Source organism: Hylobates moloch, unplaced genomic scaffold, assembly GCF_009828535.3.
Source record: "Hylobates moloch isolate HMO894 unplaced genomic scaffold, HMol_V3 SCAFFOLD_4, whole genome shotgun sequence".
NCBI classification, from domain to species: Eukaryota; Metazoa; Chordata; class Mammalia; order Primates; family Hylobatidae; genus Hylobates; species Hylobates moloch.
The window spans coordinates 8,189,143-8,210,157 of record NW_026652279.1 but is presented as its reverse complement, the minus strand read 5'-3'; the positions used below and the strand labels follow the sequence as shown (position 1 = coordinate 8,210,157).

General features: G+C 44.0%; 1 protein-coding gene across 3 annotated transcripts in view; it reads left to right on the top strand.

Annotated features, from left to right (window-relative positions):
• The window catches only part of LRIG1 (leucine rich repeats and immunoglobulin like domains 1), a 122,646-nt gene that overhangs the window by 30,591 nt on the left and 71,040 nt on the right, over positions 1-21,015 (top strand). For all 3 annotated transcript variants that reach the window (XM_032149454.2, XM_032149453.2, XM_058437142.1), the window contains exons 2-3: positions 8,452-8,523; positions 19,550-19,624. In XM_032149454.2, the coding sequence (XP_032005345.1) occupies positions 8,452-8,523; positions 19,550-19,624 (147 nt within the window). The remainder of the gene's footprint in view (positions 1-8,451; positions 8,524-19,549; positions 19,625-21,015) is intronic.

Genomic DNA, 21,015 nt, shown 5'->3' with positions numbered 1-21,015 from the left:
ACTTTAATGGCCCTATAGATTAATGTTCATGAGAGACCTGGCACTAGGGTTTGCTAAGGTTTATATAACCCTTGACTTAACTGCCCGGTGGGTTGTGGGTCTGGCAGCATGGGGCTGTTCTTCTCAACTTTGCTCTAAAACCATTTGTGTCTTGCCCTTTCCTTTCTAGGAGGTCCTGACTTCTTGGCCTTTTTGTTTGCTTGTTTTACTCCATGCCCTCCATTCCTTATTTTACTTTTCTGGCCTCATTTCCCAGGACTTCCTCAAAAAAACATGCTCTTCTTCTAGGCTTAGCTGAAGTCTTGCATTTTCGATAAACGTTTCTCCTTATAGCTGATCTTTCCTGCTCTGGGCGCCATCTGGCCTTCACTCATGTTATCCATGCTAGGGATGACAAACTCTGATCTCACAGGGGCTAGGAAGATACTGCCAGTGAATAAAGAGAGCATGAGTGAGACAATAAGGAGTGGTGAGGTCTGCGGTCGTTGGAATGCTTGGTAAATGCATGTAGTTGATTGTTTCTGTTGGGAATGCTGGCCCTCTGATTATTTTCAAGAAAAGCTGAAACTTTTAGTTTTGGGTGAAAACTTTAGGTTTCTACCAACACTATTCAGTCAGAAACAAGCAAGTTTCCCTGCAGCCCATCTTTGTACCCACAAACTACCAATTTGTAACTGCTGAGCTACCATTACAGAATGCTTGCAATGTCAGAGCCTTTGGCTGTGTTATTTGGTCAGTATTATTTATTTATTTTTTTTTTTGGTAGGGACAGGGTCTCACTATGTTGCCCAGGCTGGTCTCAAACTGCTGGCCTAAAGTGATTCCCTGACTTCAGCCTCCCAAAGTGCTGAGATTTATAGGTGTGAACCACCACACCCGGCCAGGAGTCTTAACTTGACCAGTGGGTTGTAAACCACTTCAAGTCACAGACTAGATCTTATCCTAATTTGTTATCAGTTTATCACAGGCAGTATACCTTGTAGACAATAAATATTTGTCATATTTGACATTTGTTGGGTGCTAGAGGGAAAAGATGTAGACTTGTACTCAAATTAGCTACAGACCAGGATGACACGTGTGAACTAGTAAGGCCGAGAAGCACATGTAAGACCTTATGGGATCACAGAGGCAGGCATGAGTTTCTTCTCTCAGTTAATGTCACAGGCGTTAGACTTCAGAGGCCCACACTGATTATTATAGCTGAATTTTAAGGAGTAAAAATTGGCAGTGAGTCTGGGTCCATATATAGCTGTATGTATACAGTATCTCCTATTTTGAGTCACTGTAGGTTTCCCTTATTTGCATAGATAATGGTCTATGTAAAATTTTCAGAAATGGAAATAACTGTGACTCATTACTGACTTTGTGAGATACAACTGCCCAAAAGCTTACAAAATGAGCTATTTGTATCATGTTGAGATCTGAGTGATTTTTTTCATTTGATTATTTGCAGAATATGTTCTTTTGCCATAGGGAATATGTGGCTGCTTAGCTTACTGAAGACAGGTAGCAGCAAGTACAGAACCTTCTCCTGAGTGGAGATCCTTGGGTAGGATACTAGAGGAATGATTTCAGTTCAAGATGCAATTTTGTCATCTTAACATAAGCCTTTAATGTGTATTATCCGCTTGTTCAGTTGTGGTTTTTGGTTACGAAGGGGAAGCATCACAATAGAAAAAAAGATAAGAACGTCGAATATTCTGGGATTTGAACAAAGTCTTATTCTCATAAAACCTTACAACATGGGAACATAATGTGGTGATTTCACTGGAACTTGATGTGTACTATGTAATTCCTCAGAAAGTAAAAATGCAGCAGAAACAGTCTTAAAAGCTTAAAGGATTAAATAACTTAAACATTGTTGCATGTTCTTCCTTATTTGCACCCGCTGAAATTTTGAAAGGACGAATCACCTTTTTCCACCTTTTTCTGGTTAGTCCAAAGCAGGCAATTTTTTAACAAGTGGCTGACAGTACGTGTTCTGAGGTTGAGAAAGAGATGAATGGCTAGACCCCACGGCTCCCGGGCCAGAGCTGGGTGCCCACTGGTGCTCAGAAGTTGGGTTGTTGGATTGCCTCACACTTACTTTCCAGCTGTATTAATGCAGTTTAGCAAACATCTGAAAGCTTAAAATATGCAAAATACTGTGGCGCTCAGGAGTCCAGACCGAATTGAGTAATGGGAAATAGGCTAGCCTGGAAACCAAACCAAGTATGAAAACCTCATTCTTCAGGGAATGCTTGTCATGGATTTAGGACCAATTCCTTCCACTTTGAATTATTCTGTTAATGTTGAAAAACGGAGCCATGGGTTGTGCTCCTCTTCACAGTGAGAGATTTTGTCTGCGTTAATCAGTGGTCTGTGAGCAATGCTTGCTTTTGGGAATGAAGTGATAATTCTGTTGTCTAACGAAGTGGGGTTGTTTCCTCACCACAGTTTACTCAAAAGTAAACAACTTTTTATCCCTCAACTTCCAAGGAGTCAATGAATTACTGTTCACCAGCTTTGAATAACATTTGCCAAGTTTGTAATACGTGGTTCTGGTTGTAATCCAGGAAGGTGCTGGTCAGATTAGATAAATACCGATTAAGCCTATGGAATTATACTCTGAGGGCAGTTTTTATTAAGAGTGTCTTCCTCATAACTTCAGTTTTTGAAGGCCCTTTCCCCTGTTGAGATGGTTCAGAACTTTTTGTGTGCTTCAAAGACTTGTGTTAATATCAGTGTCCATCCCCCACCACAGCCTTTTACATAGTTCTTGAGTTACTGGGTAACTCAGATTTGTGTTTTAGATTCAAGTTGCTTCCGTAGGTGACATTTTACTTGAAATATTTGTGGATTATTTCATGATTTAGATATATTTGTTGATTATTTTGTAATTTAGACACAGCACAGTTTAATAGAAATTTCAGTGGTGATAGAAATAACCTCTGTCTACACTGTGCATTTTGATAGCCACTAGCCACATGGGACTGTTGAACACTTGAAATGTGGCTAGTGTGGGCTGGGCGTGGTGGCTCACGCCTGTAATCCCAGCACTTTGGGAGGCCGAGGCAGGCGGATCACGAGGTCAGGAGATCGAGACCATCCTGGCTAACACGGTGAAACCCCATCTCTACTTAAAAAATACAAAAAATTAGCTGGGTGTGGTGGCGGGTGACTGTAGTCCCAGCTGCTCGGGAGGCTGAGGCAGGAGAATGATGTGAACCCCGGAGGCGGAGCTTGCAGCGAGCGGAGGTGCACCGCTGCATTCCAGCCTGGGCTACAGAGCGAGACGCCATCTCAAAAAAAAAAGAAAAGAAATATAGCTAGTGTGGCCAAGGAACTGAATTCTTAATTTTATGTAATTTTAATTTCATTTAAATATAAATGTAAATAGCCAGTGGCTACTCCATTGGACAACACAGGTTTAGATAATGGTGGGGATTTTGCAGCTATTGAAAGACTTTAGCTCTTCAGATTCCTTGGGGTTGGGGCAAGGGGACTTGTCAGGAAACGTGCTCAGCGAGCAAACTGTCGTTGTGCACTGTTAAACAGTTTGCTTTTCGGACACGCCTGGTTAAAACTTGAGCTGTTCTCTGCAGAGGTGCCTCTTGTGTGTTCAGTGAACGGTGGGCTGAACGGTCATCTTTCAGCAGATTAGCTGAAAGAATATCTATTGCTGGGCTCAGTTGTTCAGAGATCTGCGCACCCTTTGTGCAAGAGCAGGGAAAATTTGTATTATGACAATGGCTGACAAAATGTTTAATTAAAGCTGCAATTGGCAGTAACTAAATTCTCCGAGGTTTCTTTCGTCTCCTCTTTGCTACTGAAAGGTGCAGAAATGCTTTTGACAGCATCTGTCCTACTGACAGATGAATTGTTTTGACAGGAGAATCTGAAACCTTCAACTGAAGACACATTCAGATGTCAGGCCTGGTACAGGGCGATCGTGTTCGTAGAAATAAGTGAGATGCTTTAGATGTGTGTGCATGTCAGCTGCCACCTGAAAGAAAGGCCTCATTAAAGGTTTTCACTGATTAACTCTTTGATTGTTCTTGGGATCTCAGATGGGAATTCACGCTCCTTTCTGCAGAGCTCTTGGGCTAAGTGTATTTTCCTAATTACTGAGAAATGAGTGTTATCAGTAAGCGGTGAAAAGGCTTGAAAAAACTTTGTTTAAATAATTTTAAAAATTTGGAAAAAAAAATGCCAATGTTGATAGCAACATCATTCACAATAGCAAAAAGGAGGAACAACCCAAATGTCATCTGTGATGAATGGATACACAAAATGTGGTATATACATACATGGGAATATTAGCCTTAAAAAGAAATGAAATTCTGCCAGGTGCAGTGGCTCACTCTGGTAATCCTATCACTTTGGGAGGCTGAGGTGGGAGGATTGCTTCAGGCCGGGAGACGAGTCATAGTGAGACCCTCATGTCTACTAAAAAAAATAAAATAAAATTTAGCCAGGTGTGGTGGTGTGTGTGCCTGTAGTCCCAGCTACTTGGGAGGCTGAAACAGGAGGATCACTTGAGCCCAAGAGTTTGAGGCTTCAGTGAGCTATGACTGTACCACTGCACTCCAGCCTGGGTCACAGAGTGAGACCCTGTCTCTAAAATAATGAAATTCTGACACATGTGACAACATGGATGAATCTTGAAGACATTATGTTAAGTGAATTAAGCCAGTCACAAAAGTACAAATAATCTATAATCTACCAACATGAGGTACTTAAGAGTAGTCAGATTCTTAGAGACAGAAGTAGAATGGTGATTGCCAGGGGCTAGGACAGAGGGGAATGAGGCACTAGTGTTCAACGAGTACAGACTTTCAGTTTGGGATGTTGAGAAACTTCTAAAGTTCTGGAGATGGGCGGTGGTGATGGTTGCACAACAGTGTGAAGGTACTCGCTGTCACTGAAGAGTACACTTAAAAATAGTTACAAAGGCAAATTTTATGTTATATGTATTTTACCACTTAAAAAAAATTATGCTGGGTGCGGTGGCTCACGCCTGTAATCTCAGCACTTTGGGAGGCCGAGGCGGGTGGATCACCTGAGGTCGGGAGTTCGAGACCAGCCTGACCAACGTGGAGAAAACCCGTCTCTACTATAAAACACAAAAATTAGCCAGGCATGATGGTGCATGCCTGTAATCCCAGCTACTCGGGAGGCTGAGGCAAGAGAATTGCTTGAACCTGGGAGGCAGAGGTTGCAGTGACCCGAGGTTGCACCATTGTACTCCAGCCTGGGCAACAAGAGCGAAACTCCATCTCAAAAAAAAAAAAAAAAAAAAAAAGTTATGCTCAGGCCAGGCACGGTGGCTCACGCCTGTAATCCTAGCACTTTGGGAGGCCGAGGCAGGTGGATCACCTGAGGTCAGGAGTTTGAAACCAGCCTGGCCAACATGGTGTAACCCTGTCTCTACTAAAAATACAAAAAAATTAGCCGGGCATGGTGGCAGGCACCTGTAATCCCAGCTACTCTGGAGGCTGAGGCAGGAGAATTGCTTGAACCCAAGAGGTGGAGGTCGCAGTGAGCCAAGATCATGCTACTACACTCCAGCCTGGGCGACAGAGCCAGACTCGTCTAAAAAAAAAAAAAAAAAAAAAAAAATATGCTCAGAGTTTGTCTCCTAGAATTGGGCCAAAAAGAAAGTGTCTCTGAGGATTTTATTTAATATTGTAGTTTCTGGGGAGAATGTAGTAACTATTTTCCTTATTTCCCAATGAACTTATTGAGGATCCACAGCTGGCTCCACTCTTCAGTCCCACTTGCTTCTCAGACTTAAAAACCAGAACAGCCCCTTGTCCACAGCAGAAAGGGACATGAGCCTCGGTGGCTGTCTTCTTTTTTGCCAACAGGTGCTCTGAGAGGAGAGTTACCCTTTCTGGGTAGCACCCTAACACTTGCGTGTTGATAGGTGGCTTTTCTAGTTAATTCCAGCCGACCCCGTGAGAACTTATGTTTCCACTTCTAAGTGTGCTCATCTCTGCTGCTGCTTGTCGGCATCTCAGTGTTAAGTCCTGTTGCTGCTAGGCTTCTAGATAGTACTGGAATGGAAGACCCTTCGCTCAAGTAGCCTTATCTAAAAAGCAAAATTTTTATAACATTTTTGAAATGTGAATACATTTTGTCTGCTCTTTAAGGGAAAGGCAAACCCAAGGGTGTTGTGACTTAAATGGTTTTATACCAAGTTGCCAAAGACTGTGGACACTTGCTGGGTGGGAAGTGAGGGAAGTTATCTCATTTCAGATAGTCCCAAACCGAGCCATCAGTTTAATTGCGTAAGACCTTATGAGCCCTAGCTCTATCCAGTCCACATGTGTAAGCCAGAAACATATGTTCCCTTTGAACCTAATGGCCTCAAGAGTCAGTGGCCCAGATCAGAGGCAAAAACTGTCCATCCCCAAGCCAAATGTGGCCTGCAGATACGTGAAATCTTTTCAGGTTTTTTTTTTTTTTTTTTTTTTAAGTAATAAAGTAGCCCTGGATGGGCCAAACAAAACACGAATTCAGATCGTGAGCCTCTGAGAAGACTGGTCTGCACTGGCCATTGTTTCAGGGGACAAGAAGCAAATGTCCCTTTAGGTGTGCGGCAGGCACTTCCGTGTCAGCCTTGTTACGCACAGGGCAGGCTCACTGGCCCTCTCTTACTTGCTTGTCCTCTAAGCTCTTGACTTTGTGGTTTCTGAGTCTTTCTCTAATGTCCCTTCTAGCTTCACAACTCCTGTCACCTATGACGATACAAGTTACAGTCACCGTAAACTCACAGTATCTTTACACCCAGAAACAGTATTTCCATCCGCCTTTTTACGATAATCTGCTCAAAATAGAAGAAAATCTCAGTCTGTTAAGTCCTTTTTCTGATGTGGGAGAATTCTCTCAATTTCTAGGTTTTCTTTCTCAAGTCTAAGTTGGGATTTCTGGGTACCCGTTAATAAATACCCCCAGGCACAGGCAAGCTCACACTTGACTTCAATTTGCGGTTTAAAGCATTACCACCTTCAGTCTTTATGGTAACATAATCTCTGGACAAATTGCTTTTAATTCAGGCTGTACCATGAATACAGAAGTCCCATTAGTTTGAAGTGTAGTTTGACTTTTATTTAGATGAACGTCTCTAAATTCACAGTGAAATGGCTCTCAGCTCTAGGTTAGTATTGATTGAAATGTCTCTGGAGTAAGTTTAAAAGATTGTTGCCACATATGTGACACTTTCTGAGACAGACTTTAAACTTAAATTAATCGTACTGTTAATTGGCAGTGATGTCAATGGAATTAATAGCTGAGATGAAAAATGTTAACCTCTTTGGCAGACACAGGGCTGGGTAGACTTTGGAGGCAAGGAAAGATTACTTTCTGGCAAAGAAAGTTAGGGCCCATTTGGATCACATCTTTGTGGCTTCTGTTCCTGAAAGATGAAGCTGGTCTGGTTGAGATTGTGGTCACCTAACAGAATAGTGCCCAGCTTGCTCTTTGTCCGCCTCTAAGGATATGGCTGGGTTATGAAGCAGGGCGAGTTGTAATTCTGAACCATTGACACAGACGCCGTCTTCTTGAGAAAGCTGCTCACGTGAGGCTTTCCCTGCCTGTGGTTAACACGAACAAGAATTTCCAACAACTGGGCCTTTTCTCCTGTGTGACTGTCCCTCCCGGTTTATTCAGTGTAGGTGGGAATACTGTGTTCATAAGTAGCCTTATGATTCAGGATCTTACAGTGTTCACTTTCCAAACACTCACTTGAACTTTGACAAATTATTTGTGCAATTTTTAGTCTTAAGCTCTTGTGTAGACTGCGGTTTTTCAACCTCTGAATCCTAGGATTGACATTTAGGGCTGTGCAGTTCTCAGTTGTGCAGGGCTGCCTGTGAATGGTAAGATATTTAACAGCATCTTTGGCTTTTATCCACCAGATGCCAGTAACACCCTCCCACTCCCTGCCACCAGTTGTGACGACCAAAAATGTCTCCAGACATTGCTAAGTGTCCTCTGGGGGGCAAAATCATCCCTGGTTGAGAGCCACTGGTTTAGACAATGAAGGGTTTTTTCCCTTTTCTCCTTTACTACTGCTTGATGTTGATGCTACTGAAACATTAATTTAAAAAAATGCCGTTACGAATAGCCTTGGACTTGATATGGTGCAAAGCATTTGGACCAGGACACGTTAATGTAGGTAGAGAGCTGGTTTACCGTAGAATTTCTCTCCAAGTTGTTAAATAGTGAAATGATACTGATAGAAATTCATTTGGGTTTTCACAGAGTTGCTTGGAGTGCCTTATTTATGGATGTAGGTGGGGAGGGGGTAGGTCTGTAAATCTCAGTATCAGTACGGTTACTTAATACATGATCATGGGATGGGGGCTTGGATTTGAGAGTGGGGGAGCCAGGAGAAGAGAAGATTTCTGAATTCTGGGTATGATGCCAAGTGTTGATTCCGTTTTTTTCTCTCTCTGTCTTTACCAGAAACCTGAGTTACAACAAACTCTCTGAGATTGACCCTGCGGGTTTTGAGGACTTGCCGAATCTACAGGAAGTGTGAGTCTTCCCGTAAACCTCTGGTGGATGGAAGGATGGAGAGCTCTTTGGGAAAATCCTCTCGTATTGCAGCATCACTCGCTCCCCTAGATCTGCGGTGTAAACTTGTAGGAAGGAACGTTTGTGTATGGGCTGTGTTGACGAATTCTACTCCTGCTTATCTCTCCCTTACCTGTAGGCTCTTGAAGGGTGTGTTACAATTCGGTAGGCATAGAGCTCCTGGAAATCCTGGGCGCATGGTGGGTGTATAGCAGAGTCCCTCTATTGTGGGAAGCCTTGTAACTGGAGTGACACATCCTAGGCTGGTACTTTCTCACAGTTCCTGCACCACCACGCCCAGCTAATTTTTGTATTTTTAGTAGAGATGGGATTTCGCCGTGTTGGCCAGGGTGGTCTCGAACTCTGGCCTCATGTGATCTGCCTGCCTTGGCCTCCCAGTGTGCTGGGATTACAGGTTGATCAGCCCACTCAACAGTGGCATGTGAGCCAGCCCACCTGTATTTCCCAGGAAGTGAAGTTATAGAAGGATGGACTATAGAGGCTTACCTGTTCCTCTCTACCTCCAAACAGAGCTAGGCATGACTGCCTTTGGAGCTCTAGGCTTGCAGTCCCTTGCAGTGTCTTGGAAATCAGGCTGCGGTCTTTCCCTCTTTTTAATGTATTCTGTTTTTGATGTGGATGTTAGGATTATCAGGAATTTTAGTTTCATGGAGACTTTATAGAAACTTTCACGTATATGTAGTATACATACTGTAGAAAAATTGGCAACTACAGAAATGTGTGAAGAATGAAAATCACCAGTATTCTCACCCAGGCATACCCATTGTGAACACCTAGTGAAAACTATTACGTGTACATATGTAATTTTAGGATCAAACTGTACATTATGGTTTTACATCAGTCTTTCCTACTTATCCTTACATAAGATACTTTATCATGTAAATTAAAAGTTTTTGAATGTCCTGTTTTAGTTTTTATGTAAAACTACTATACATGGATATTCCATATATTACCTACCCAGTACTTCCATTATTATTTTTATTAGACATTATTAGGGAAGTTTTTTACTCATTTTTGTTATGAGTAACTGATAAAAGTCTTATTTGTTGTTTTTTGTTTGTTTGTTTGAGACAGGGTGTTGCTCTGTTGCCCAGGCTAGAGTGCAGTGGCGCAATCTCAGCTCACTGCAACCTCTGCCTCCCGGGTTCAAGTGATTTTCATGCCCCAGCCTTGTGAGTAGCTGGGACTACAGGTGTGTGCCACCACATCCAGCTAATTTTTTTAGTAGAGATGGGGTTCCGCCATGTTGGTCAGGCTGGTCTTGAACTCCTGACCTCAAGTGATCCTCCTGCCTTGGCCTCCCAAAGTGCTGGGGTTATAGGTGTGAGCCACTGCACCCGGGCTTACTTGTTATTCTTTGATTCCATTATTGATGACATGTCTAAAGAAATTTTAATTTCATCAGCTGGTACAATTTGCAAAATACTTGGATTCCGTACCCTCATCTCCAGATTCTCCAGATTGGCGTTTATAATTTCTGCTTCTGTTTAAAAAAGGTTTAGGCTTCCACAGTTAAAGAAGCATCAGAACAGGAAGGGGCCTTGGAAGTGGTTTCTCTAGGACTCTCATTCTCTCAGAGGATCAGTGAGCCCGTGGCAGGGGAAAGGAAGTTTGAAGTGGGTCACTGTGTGAGTTTGCTAAGGCTGCTGCCATAACAAACAAATAGCACAGGCTGGGTGCCTTAAACAGCAGAAATTCATCTTCTCACAGTCTGGAAGCAGGAAGTCCAAGATCAAGGTACTGGCAGGTTTGGTTTCTTCCGAGGCCTCGCACTGTGCCCTCACGTGGTCTCTCCTCTGTGTGCATTCATGGTGTCTCTGTGTGTGTCCAGATTTCCTCTTCTTATAAAGACAGCAGTCATATTGGATCAGGGCCCATCACCTCTTTAAAGGCCCCATCTCCAAATGCAGTCACATGCTGAGGTACTAGGGGTTAGAGCTTCAGCATATGAACCCTAGGGGAGCACAGTTCAGCCCATCGTAGTCAGCAAGATGATAAACCCAGTCCATCATGAAGCTTGTTAGGTTTGTAACCCAGTGCTTTCCCTGATCCAAGCTGTCTTTAATGCTTGTGGTTAGAATATATTCAAATTCTGTGTACATCTCCAAACTTAGTGGTTTCTTTTAGGACTGGACAAAATTGGAGAATTCCCTCTAGCATCATTGAAGCTTTCATTGAATACTTATTCGAGCATCTGCTCTGTCCAGGAGCTATTCTGGGTGCTGGGGCTACAGGAGTGAACAAGACACAAATAGGGCTGGAACTGGGGAGGGGCAAGTGAGGCACCCAACACAGGCACAGAATTTATGGGGACACCAAAGACTCAGCAGTCAAGATAAAGGGTATTTTGATACAGTATTTTGAAAGTCAAAATGAATGTTAAAAAAAAATGGTGAGTAAAATATAAAAAGCTTAGATCAAGATAGGATTAGTATTACTGATTTCTCTCCTTTTGTCTTCAGTTCCAGGATGGCTTCACACGGTGCTGTTGCTGATTTTGTCTTGATTTAAACTTTTCATATTTTGTTCATCATGAATTTTGTTTTGCATTCATCTTCATATTTAAAAAATGTTGCATTAATATAGTCTTTGTCCTGGTGACTGGGTTTTTGGCTGTCCCTTAAATTTTGTGCCCCTCCCTACCCAATTACAGTCCTGCAGACAAACCTCTCCTCTCACTGAGTTTACGTTAAGTTGAGGGAAGCCGTGGACTGAATAAGGAAACCAGCAAGACTTACTGGAGATAAGTGGTATGGGGGAAATAGCACAGAGTAATGTGGGAGTATTTTTTGTATGAAGAATTTTGGAAGCATGATAATGGAAACAGTGTGATCAGGAAGGTCCTGACTGAGCAGGTGTGAATGATGAGGACAGGGAGCACTGCAAGTACAGAGCCTCAAGAAGGGAACAGGCTGAGGACCACTGTGCCTGGCATGCAAGAGGGCAGGGGTATGTGGCCAGAGGCCAGGTCCTTTTATGGTTTCAACCCTCACTGACCCCTGTCTATCAGGGGCAGGCATGGTACATGCTCTGGTGAGCATTTTCAGTGTTGTTCTAACTCCCTGTTCCTCTTGTTCCTTGCCTAGACAGGCTTTCACCTTTCATTTGATTTGGCTCCCGTGACCTGCAGCCTGTACTCAGCACTTCTTAGCGTTTATGTCCCACCCAGCTCTAGAACTGAGCACTCCCACCTTTCCTTCACTGGAAATACTGGTTATGAGTCTTAAAAATATATTTCTCACTTACGAACAGTCACGGTAATTGTAGCAATGTGCTAATAAACCTTTGGAGAATACGACATCACTTAACCCTAACACCAACTCTGTGATATAAAACATTTTCTTTTTTTTTTTTTTTTTCGAGATGGAGTTTCGCTCTTATCTCCCAGGCTGCAGTGGTACAATCTTGGGTCACTGCAACCTCTGCCTCTTCGGTTCAAGTGATTCTCCTGTCTCAGCCTCCCGAGTAGCTCGGATTACAGGTGCCTGCAACCATGCCCAGCTAATTTTTATATTTTAAGTAGAGATGAGATTTCACCATGTTGGCCAGGCTGGTCTTGAACTCCTGACCTTAGTGATCCGCCTACCTTGGCCTCCCAAAATGCTAGGATTACAGGCATGAGCCACCACGCCCGGCCTGATATAAAACATTTTCTTTCTTTCTTTTTTTTGAGATGGAGTATTGCTCTGTCACCCTGGCTGGAGTGCAGTGGCGTGATCTCAGCTCACCGCAACCTCCACCTCCTGGGTTCAAGTGATTCTCATGCCTCAGTTTCCCAAGTAGCTGGGATTACAGATGTGTACCACCATGCCCAGCTAATTTTTGTATTTTTAGTAGAGATGGGATTTCGCCGTGTTGGTCAGGCTGGTCTCGAACTCTGACCTCATGTGATCTGCCTGCCTTGGCCTCCCACACCCAGCCCCTTAAAACATTTTCTTTGTAAGTATTTTCTCAGCTGGGTGCAGAAGGATCACTTGAAGCCAGGAATTTGAGACCAGCCTGAGCAAAAAAGTGAGGCCCTGTCTTTACAAAAAATTAGCTGGACATAGTGGCCCATGCCTGTAGTCCCAGGTTCTTGGGAGGCTGAGGCCTCAAGATCACTTGAGCCCAGGAGGTTGAGGCTTCAGCGTGCCATGTTTGCACCATGCACTCCACCCAACAGAGCAAGACCCCATCTCTGAAAAAAAAAGTAAGAAAAAAGGAGTTTCTCTGCTTTGCAGAAGAGGAGATAGATACTTAGAAAAGTTAAAGAAACTTGTACAGTGTCACATGGTTGGTAAAGCTGAGAGTTGAACTCAAAACCTGTGCTAACCTTGCAGCTGCACTACCTTAAATCCTACGTCCTTCATCTTAACCTTCACAGTCAACTGAAGATGAAGAGGAACTGAAGCATGGGATTTGGCTGAAATTGCATGGCTAGTGAGTGGTAGAACTTGACCCATGTTCTCCATTATAATCCTGGTCCACACCATCTATGGCAACAGTACCTTCCGAGTGTGGGGGATGTTAAGACAGAGGTCATATCTTAGGGATTCAATATGATGTGGTGGGAAAAACTCATTTTGGTAGCAAATAGACTCACGTTTGATTTGTGGTTCTGCCCCTTACTAGGGTCCTGAGACCTTAGACAAGTTACTTAGTGCTTCAGCGTTTGCTTTCTTTCTTCTGTAACATTGACATCATAACACATTGTCGGTGTTATTATAGTTATTAAGATGACGCACAGGGCCTTGCACATGCAAGAGGCTCACTGAATATTATCCCTCTTCTCTCCTGCTACTTTTGGAACTGCCCAGCCCTCCAAGCTGGGTGCACTGTTTAGAAATGAATCTTTGCAGGCTGACAGGTTGAATGTCTTACCATTGTGCCTCCTATCCCTAGTGTCATTCCCTGTTCTGTGAGATGGATGAGATGAATTCCCTGCTGCCTAGAACAGTAGAACTTCTCACTGATAAAGACCCAGGCCTTTCCCTAAGGGAATTCTAAAAAGTCGTGGAGAAAGAAAGAGGCTGTGAGGTGTGAGGGGTGGGGAGTTGGGGAAGGATATTGAAGAAAAGAAGAAAAATCGTAGCTGACATGCTACTGCTTCAAAATTAACCAGTCTCCAGTGTTGCCCAGGCGCTGTCAGCTCTCCCAAACCTTATAGAGCCTTCAGTCTGGAACCCTCGTTGAGAATGGAGCCACAGGCTGGCAGAACAGCAGGCGGTGGTTTAGCAGTGGTTTTATTCTGGAGGCCTCAGAACCACATGACATCGTGGGCCGGCTGGAGAGAGAAGGCGAGGCCCCGGAGGACATGAGGACACTTGTGCAGCTGCGTCCAAGCCACACGGTCTTCACTGCCCACAGCCCTGAGGAAAGCCCACCAGGGAGTGCCTCCAGCTGGGGTCCTGGCCAGCAGGCTCCTCTATTAATAAGAGGGTCTATTTTTACAGTCCTCGGTAGAAACTGCCCTCAGATCACATTACTGCCGCCTGGCCTGTGAGCGCCTGCTGTGGGTGCTGCTGTGTGCTTGCCAGGGCTACTGACCTGGTAAGGAAGCCTCAAGTGTGCCCTGCTATTGGGTATTTGTGGCTCATCCCACTCTGTCAGGCTGCTGCTCCCCACAGTGAGTGTGTGTGAGCAGGGGTGCGGGGGATGGTAGTATGTTTAGGGAGAGGGTAAAATAATGAGGGTTGTCATTTTGGGGTACTGCTTTTTGGCTGTGAATTACTATCACTTTTTTTTTTTTTTTTTTTTTTAAAGACAGGATCTCACTCTGTTGCCCAGGCTAGAGTACAGTGGTATGGTCATAGCTGACTGCAGCCTCAGATTCCCAGGCTCAAGTGATCCTCACAACCTCAGCCTCCTGAGTAGCCGGGACTACAGGCGTGCACCACCACTCCTGGCGAATTTTTTCTAGAGACGGGTTTTGTCATGTTGCCCAGGCTAGTCTCGAACTACTGGGCTTAAATGATCCTCCTGCCTTGGCCTCCCAAAGGGCTGGGATACAGGTGTGAGCCACTATGCCTGGCCATACTGCCACCTCATAAGCATATCCTGTGTATCTGTCTATATCCTAAGATCTTAGGTTTAATTATTTCAGCTGGATCCTCCCAAAACCCTACAAAGCTGGTACTTGTGTTATTTACATTCTTCAGAAGAGGGAAATAAGGGACAGCAAGGCTGAGTGACATGCTTAGCATTGGATTGATAAAGGGTACAATTGGAGTTGAGTGAACCAAGATCTGTCTGATTTAAACATCTGAGCTGTATAATCCCATCCTAGTAATCCCTGTCCTGTAATTGTGCCTCAGTTTCCTTTCTTAAGGAGAGGTGATAATTTAGTACTTTCCTCAAAGTGTTAGCATGTCATTCAGTGAGATATTGCACATAGAAAACTTAGGACAGAGTCTGGCACATAGTAGATGTTCACCTTTATTATTGTTTATTTTGTTAATTATATCCTACACTAAAATAATTTTATCTGGCTATCTTGTGTAGAAACCACGTATCATAAAGTCTCACCAAATCGATTAGTTAGTATACATTATTCTCTAGTAACTAAAGCAGAATACAGTTATTAAGTGGCCCTGCTTCTGAAACCCGTATTCCTACGTGATACTGATGGCTTTCACTCTTTTAAGAAACAAAACCAACTACAGTTTCAACGCCCTGCCCAACTTTGACTACTATTTTTTTTTTTTTTTTTAAGGTGTAGTCTCACTCTGTCACCCAGGCTGGAGTGCAGTGGTGTGACCTCGGCTCACTGTAAGCTCCGCCTCCCGGGTTCACGTCATTCTCCTGCCTCAGCCTCCCGAGTAGCTGGGACTACAGGCGCCTGCCACCTCGCCCAGCTAATTTTTTGTACTTTTAGTAGAGATGGGGTTTCACCGTGTTAGCCAGGATGGTCTCGATCTCCTGACCTCGTGATACGCCCGTCTCGGCCTCCCAAAGTGCTGGGATTACAGGCGTGAGCCACCGTGCCCGGCCAACTTTGACTACTATTAGTTGCAGCTCTGTCTGTATTTGGGAGCAACCAAAGAAACAGCCACTATGTCTACCAGTAGTGAATTGGCCAGATAAATTATGGTTAATTCATACCAGCAGAGGACTACTGTGCCACCAGTTAAACGAATAGTGGAGACCTCCAAGGTATATTACTAAAGAGAAATGGCGGTACACAACAGTCTGTTTAATATACATGCATTTGTGCAAAAGAAAAACACATACACATCTCCAGTAGCCAGCAGCAGGAGCTGCCCTTTGGAGGCAGACCAGAGGATGGAACTGCAAAGAAGCTTTATGTTTACTATGTATTCTTTTTTGAAATGGTTTGAAAACTTTACTCTGTGCTTATACCAGCTATTCAATAAGTAAATAAATACAGCAAGAAAAATTCAGGCACAGTGGCTCACGCCTGTAATCTCAGCACATTGAGAGGCCGAGAAGGGTGGCTCGCCTGAGGTCAGGAGTTTGAGACCAGCCTGGCCAACATGGCGAAACCCCATGTCTACTAAAAATAAAAAAATTAGCTGAGTGTGGTGGCCCGTGCCTGTAATCTCAGCTACTCGGGAGGCTGAGGCAGGAGAATCGCTTGAACCCAGGAGGCAGAGCCGAGATCGTGCCAATGCACTCCAGCCTGGGCCACCACAGAGCGAGACTCCGTCTCAGAAAAAAGACAAGCACTATTTCTGCATTTGTTTGACATTGTTTGTTGAAGCCAAATTTGATTAAGATTGATGATGATGATGATGTAGTACTATGAAATAGCCTTTATCACATTTTATAGCTTACAAAATGTAAAACTTTAAGTCAATTAAATGGAAGTTTTGGGAGAAAGCTGAGGGACCAGAAGGTCCAAGCTGACCTTATTGATTGAGTTGGGAAAGGACCCACCCCCAGGTTCTGCCCTGTGGTCAGGAATCCTTTTACCTTAGCTACACCTTCTGTAGCCCCAGGGTCCAGCCATGATTCATGGGTCTGATGCATCTGAGGCACTTCTTAATCCTGAATCATCAGAAAAGGTTTAGAAATAGAGGCCAGACGTTTCAGAGAGATTTTTAGGGCCTTGGATGGAAGTAAATTGTAGGGGGAGATGGGATTTGGCAGGGGAAGTAAATTGGCGGGTGGGGGGTGAGAGAAGACTGTACAATCGTAGATATTTAAAAAAATTTCATCAGGCACAATCTTTAATTCCTAAAATTTCCTTATTCATGGAGACTCTGCTAAACTTCCTGAGTGCCTTTCCCCTCAAAGCTGTAGCTGTGCTATTTTTGACCAGTCTCTATTTCAGTCTGGCAAGAAGTTCATTGCATCTCAGAGTGAGCTGGGCCTCTGCTGCCTTCTGAGGAGAGTATTCTTGTTTAAACAGGGGACAGAGTGAACAAAAAGGGAGCCAGCAGTGGTGGAGCTAACAGACTTACTCGGAATAGCGGTTCTTTTTTCAGTAGAGATGATCTGGAAGTAAGCTCAGTGTGCAGGGCCTCTCCTGGGGGCTCTGAGTGTCGTCCGTGTAAGTCAGGCAGCCCTGTTGCCACCAGAGCCCACTGTTTCTGACTGACTTGACTCAGGCCCGCTCATCTAGACATTCAAGGCCCAGTTAAGCTCCAGCACTGGTCCACCACCCCTCTATGTTCCACTTCCAGCAGTTCTGTCACATTTTGAAATATCATGATGCCCCCTTCCCTTGTTCATTTATTTCTGTGAAATTGGGTGGAGCAGTTTGTCACAGATACAGTAGGCCTGGCCTGAGACCAAGCTCATCAGGCGTAGCCCCCTGCAGAGAAGTCCATACGCTTCGTTTCAGATTTAAAATCAAATGAGGTCCTAAGCTGGCTGAAAAAACAACTGTGCTGTTACCTACAGGATTATGAGCTTTCCAGCTGGCCTTTGAGCCCGTTGCTCTCCTCTGGTTTGTAGTCATACTTTTTTCAGCTCTTGGCCATGTCCTCTCTAGTAGTGTGACCCTAGACTAGTGACTTAAACTGGCCTACAGAACTTACCGGTAACGTAGAGAACGGTAGTAGTTAACCTGGTACCTGACTCAAAGTTGTGATGGTAAAACTGCACGAGGCATGTCGAGTTTTTGCTGAAATAAAGAAATAGAAGGTAATGAGGAAAAACCTAGACTTTGGGGTAGGCACCCTGGGCCACTGCAACTTATTGCTAGCAACCTTGGTCAAATTCCTTAACATCTGTGTTTCAGTTTCCTCATTGGTGCAGTGGAAATGTTCCTGAGACCTACTTCTGAGGGCTGTAAAGATGCATTAATATACCGAAAAGCTCTTAGAGCTGTGCCTGGCACATAGTCAGCCTTCATTAATTTACCTGCTTTTGTTTTTGTTACCACCATTCTCTGTGTTTTAGAATAAATCGCAAGCAATGAAAGAGTTCAGGCAAGCTGCCTGATTGACAGCAGGTCCCCGACCTGAGTTTTTCTTGCTCTGATAAAACCTGGGGGTCTCTTGTAATAACAGGTGCGTTGATGGGTACTATGAAAATTTATTAGCGGAGATTAAGACTGATGGGGAGTTTTCAGTGTCCCTGAGTGAGGATGGGAAATGGATCACAGCAGGGTTGGGGGAGATAAAAGGTGAAGCAGAAACAATCTGATTTAGCGGGCAGTCAGATAAGAGACTGTTAAAGTAATTAATTGTCTATTTCAACACACAAACAAGGGCCCTTTAAGTGGAGAAGGGATTTGCCACATGATACGGATCTGCCTTCTCTGTGCCAGATGCTTCAGCCATGAAGCTATTGAAACAGGCATTCTGTGTCCCACAGCCCAGTAATTGCCAAGCTTCATCCCTAACTGGCTTTGGCACTGAAGAAAGCAAATGGGATAATTCAAGGCCTTTCCTTTTTGTTTTTTTTTCCTTCTCCTATTCACTTCTATAAAAGATGGCAGACAACCAGATTATTCTATTCAAGCGCATGCTAGCCGTATACTTGTATGAGTACAGCTGTCATTTCAGTTGCCTTGTCTTCAAACAGAAACAAGATGCTCTGTGTTAGACGTACCTCCCTTAAAAAACTGAGAATAAGAACCCAGTTTTATCCCCTTGACTTTGCATCGCAAGTACAATTTCTTTCTAGCCCATCACCTGGCAAAAAGCTTGAACACTGTGCTTTGGTTTTCTTAAGGGTTGTTGGGCTCACTTTGCAAGTCTGATTTTGCATTCTCTTCCCAGATTTGGAAATACATGTCCATGTAAGGAGGCCAGATTGCACAGCCTCTGGGGGCAGACCAGGCGAGCTGTGCTTTGGTTCGTGGGTTTCCCTTTCCGTTAAGAGATATTAACTATGGAAATACAGATTTGGACTGTTTTAGCAGGAAGGGAGCTTGGAGAGCACATCTCGTCTGTAGAGAATTTTCAAAGTGTCTATGCACACAAGTGTGTGTATATATGTTCATTTTCCTGGGGGATGCATCCAGAGGCTCCATCAGAGTCCAGCTGGAACCTCAAATGGAAGAGTCTGAGTCCAGTTCCCTTGTTATTTCACAGATGAGGCACTGAAATAATTGGCCCCATGTGTCCCAAGCCCCTCAGAACTCCATGTGAGACAGGGCGTGAGTCCCTGGCTCTTGTTCCACGCATGTTACCCTTTAACAGGGGCAAATTTCGGCCCACGGGGAGTGTTCTCACCGATGGTCTTAGGGGCGCTTTTGTCCAGAGCCTGCCTCTTGGCTTGTTCTCACTGTTCCTTGTCTTGATTTCTGACTTCCATGGGAAGCTGATGGGAGACAGGAGACGCTTCCCCGTAATGTTTGTTTCTAGCCATGGGTGTGATCAATGGCTAGTTTTTGTGACCTCATGTGACTTCTTTCCCTTTAAAAACTCACTGCTAAATTCTTTCTCTTTTCTCCAACATTAGAATATAGGTTTACTGTGGCAGACTCAGCAGCGTTTGTTTATTTCTGTTGTATGTGTATGATTTCAGACTAATTTAAATGCTTTACATGATTAATTTCTTGTTGTTGTTACAGGTACCTCAATAATAATGAGTTGACAGCGGTACCATCCCTGGGCGCTGCTTCATCACATGTCGTCTCTCTCTTTCTGTAAGTGGTGCCGTTTGGGGGACTCTGGGCTGTGTGGTGGGGCCATGGTGTTTGTTGCCTTGCTGATACTTGGTGGCAGGTACTTGAGTTCATGTACTCGCTGGTGAAGAAAATCTTTCTTCGTGTGACCCTCATGATCATGACAAATGCTTTGCTTGCTGTTTGGGGGTTTGCAGAATTAAAAGCTGGAAGTTTTACCTCATCTTTAATTTGCAAGAAAGTGGGTCTTTTGTCTTTTTTTTTTTTTTGTAATGCCTAGAGGTATATGGAACTAGATTTCTTGCTTCTGTGGTTGGTTAAGCTGCAATTTTTAATACAACTGGAGTTAAAGGAAGCTGTGTCCATTATGAGACAGCGGGCTCATCTTTGTGCCAGTGAATTTGGTAATTTACTTTTGTGGCTTTAAGAAAAAGAAAGTGCCCCCAGGCCTCTGGAGTCAACGTAAAAGTATGTTGTTATGGTCAAGTGTTAGATAAGATGCAATCTATTTGTTATAGACAGCACACTGGAAATGAAAAAGCAAATGAAGGGCCTTAGCTAAAAAGACATGAAGGCACCCATTGGGAATACTATCATTTGTGTTGTTACAAACCTTTGTTAGAGAATTGAGCACTGGTCCTACCCCTATTTCTTCAGCAGTCAGGTGGAGGAGCTTGCTTGTTTTAAACTCACCCAGAAGACTTTCCAGATAAACCAGCCATGAGTCCAACAGTTTTCTATGCCAGATTTTATTGGCAGCTTCCCCAGCAGAGCACCTCCCTCTTCACACTGAATTTCCTGTTTCCACTCCAGGCTTGCATAGTTTAATTTTATTTTGATTTTGCTGGTTTTATAATTAGTTTGCTCACCTGTATGAATCTTTTCTCAATACTGAGGCTCGGCAGGCTGAGCAGAGAAACTTTGCAGGAAGGTGCTATTAATAAGAGTGCTGGCATAGCTTACAGATCTCAGATCTTTGGCTGGCAGCACGCCCTGTGTTCAGGAGGTGCTGTGTGCCTGTGAAACATGGTCTTGGGCTTAACCCTTTTCACGGCATTGTGGGATTGCAGGAGAGCATGGGGGGTTAGAATTGCACTTCACTCTGTGCCCTGGACAGATGACCTAGTCTTTCTGAACCTGGTTTCCCTCATTTACATAATGTGTTTTCGATCCATTTTATACATGAGAGAAGTGAGGCCGGGGGGAGTGGAATGTATATGAAGCTCCCAGCATTGTGTGGGAGTGTTTGACAAATGGTGGTTACTGTCGTTGGCTGGTGGCTAGTTGTCACGTAGCTCCTTGGATCTTGGCAGGATCTCACCTTTAAGGCCACAGGATTTAAGAGTCAGTCCTTGTTCTGTGAAGTGCTGGAAGGAAGGTTTGTGGCCCTTTGTTCCCTTGATGGGTAAAGG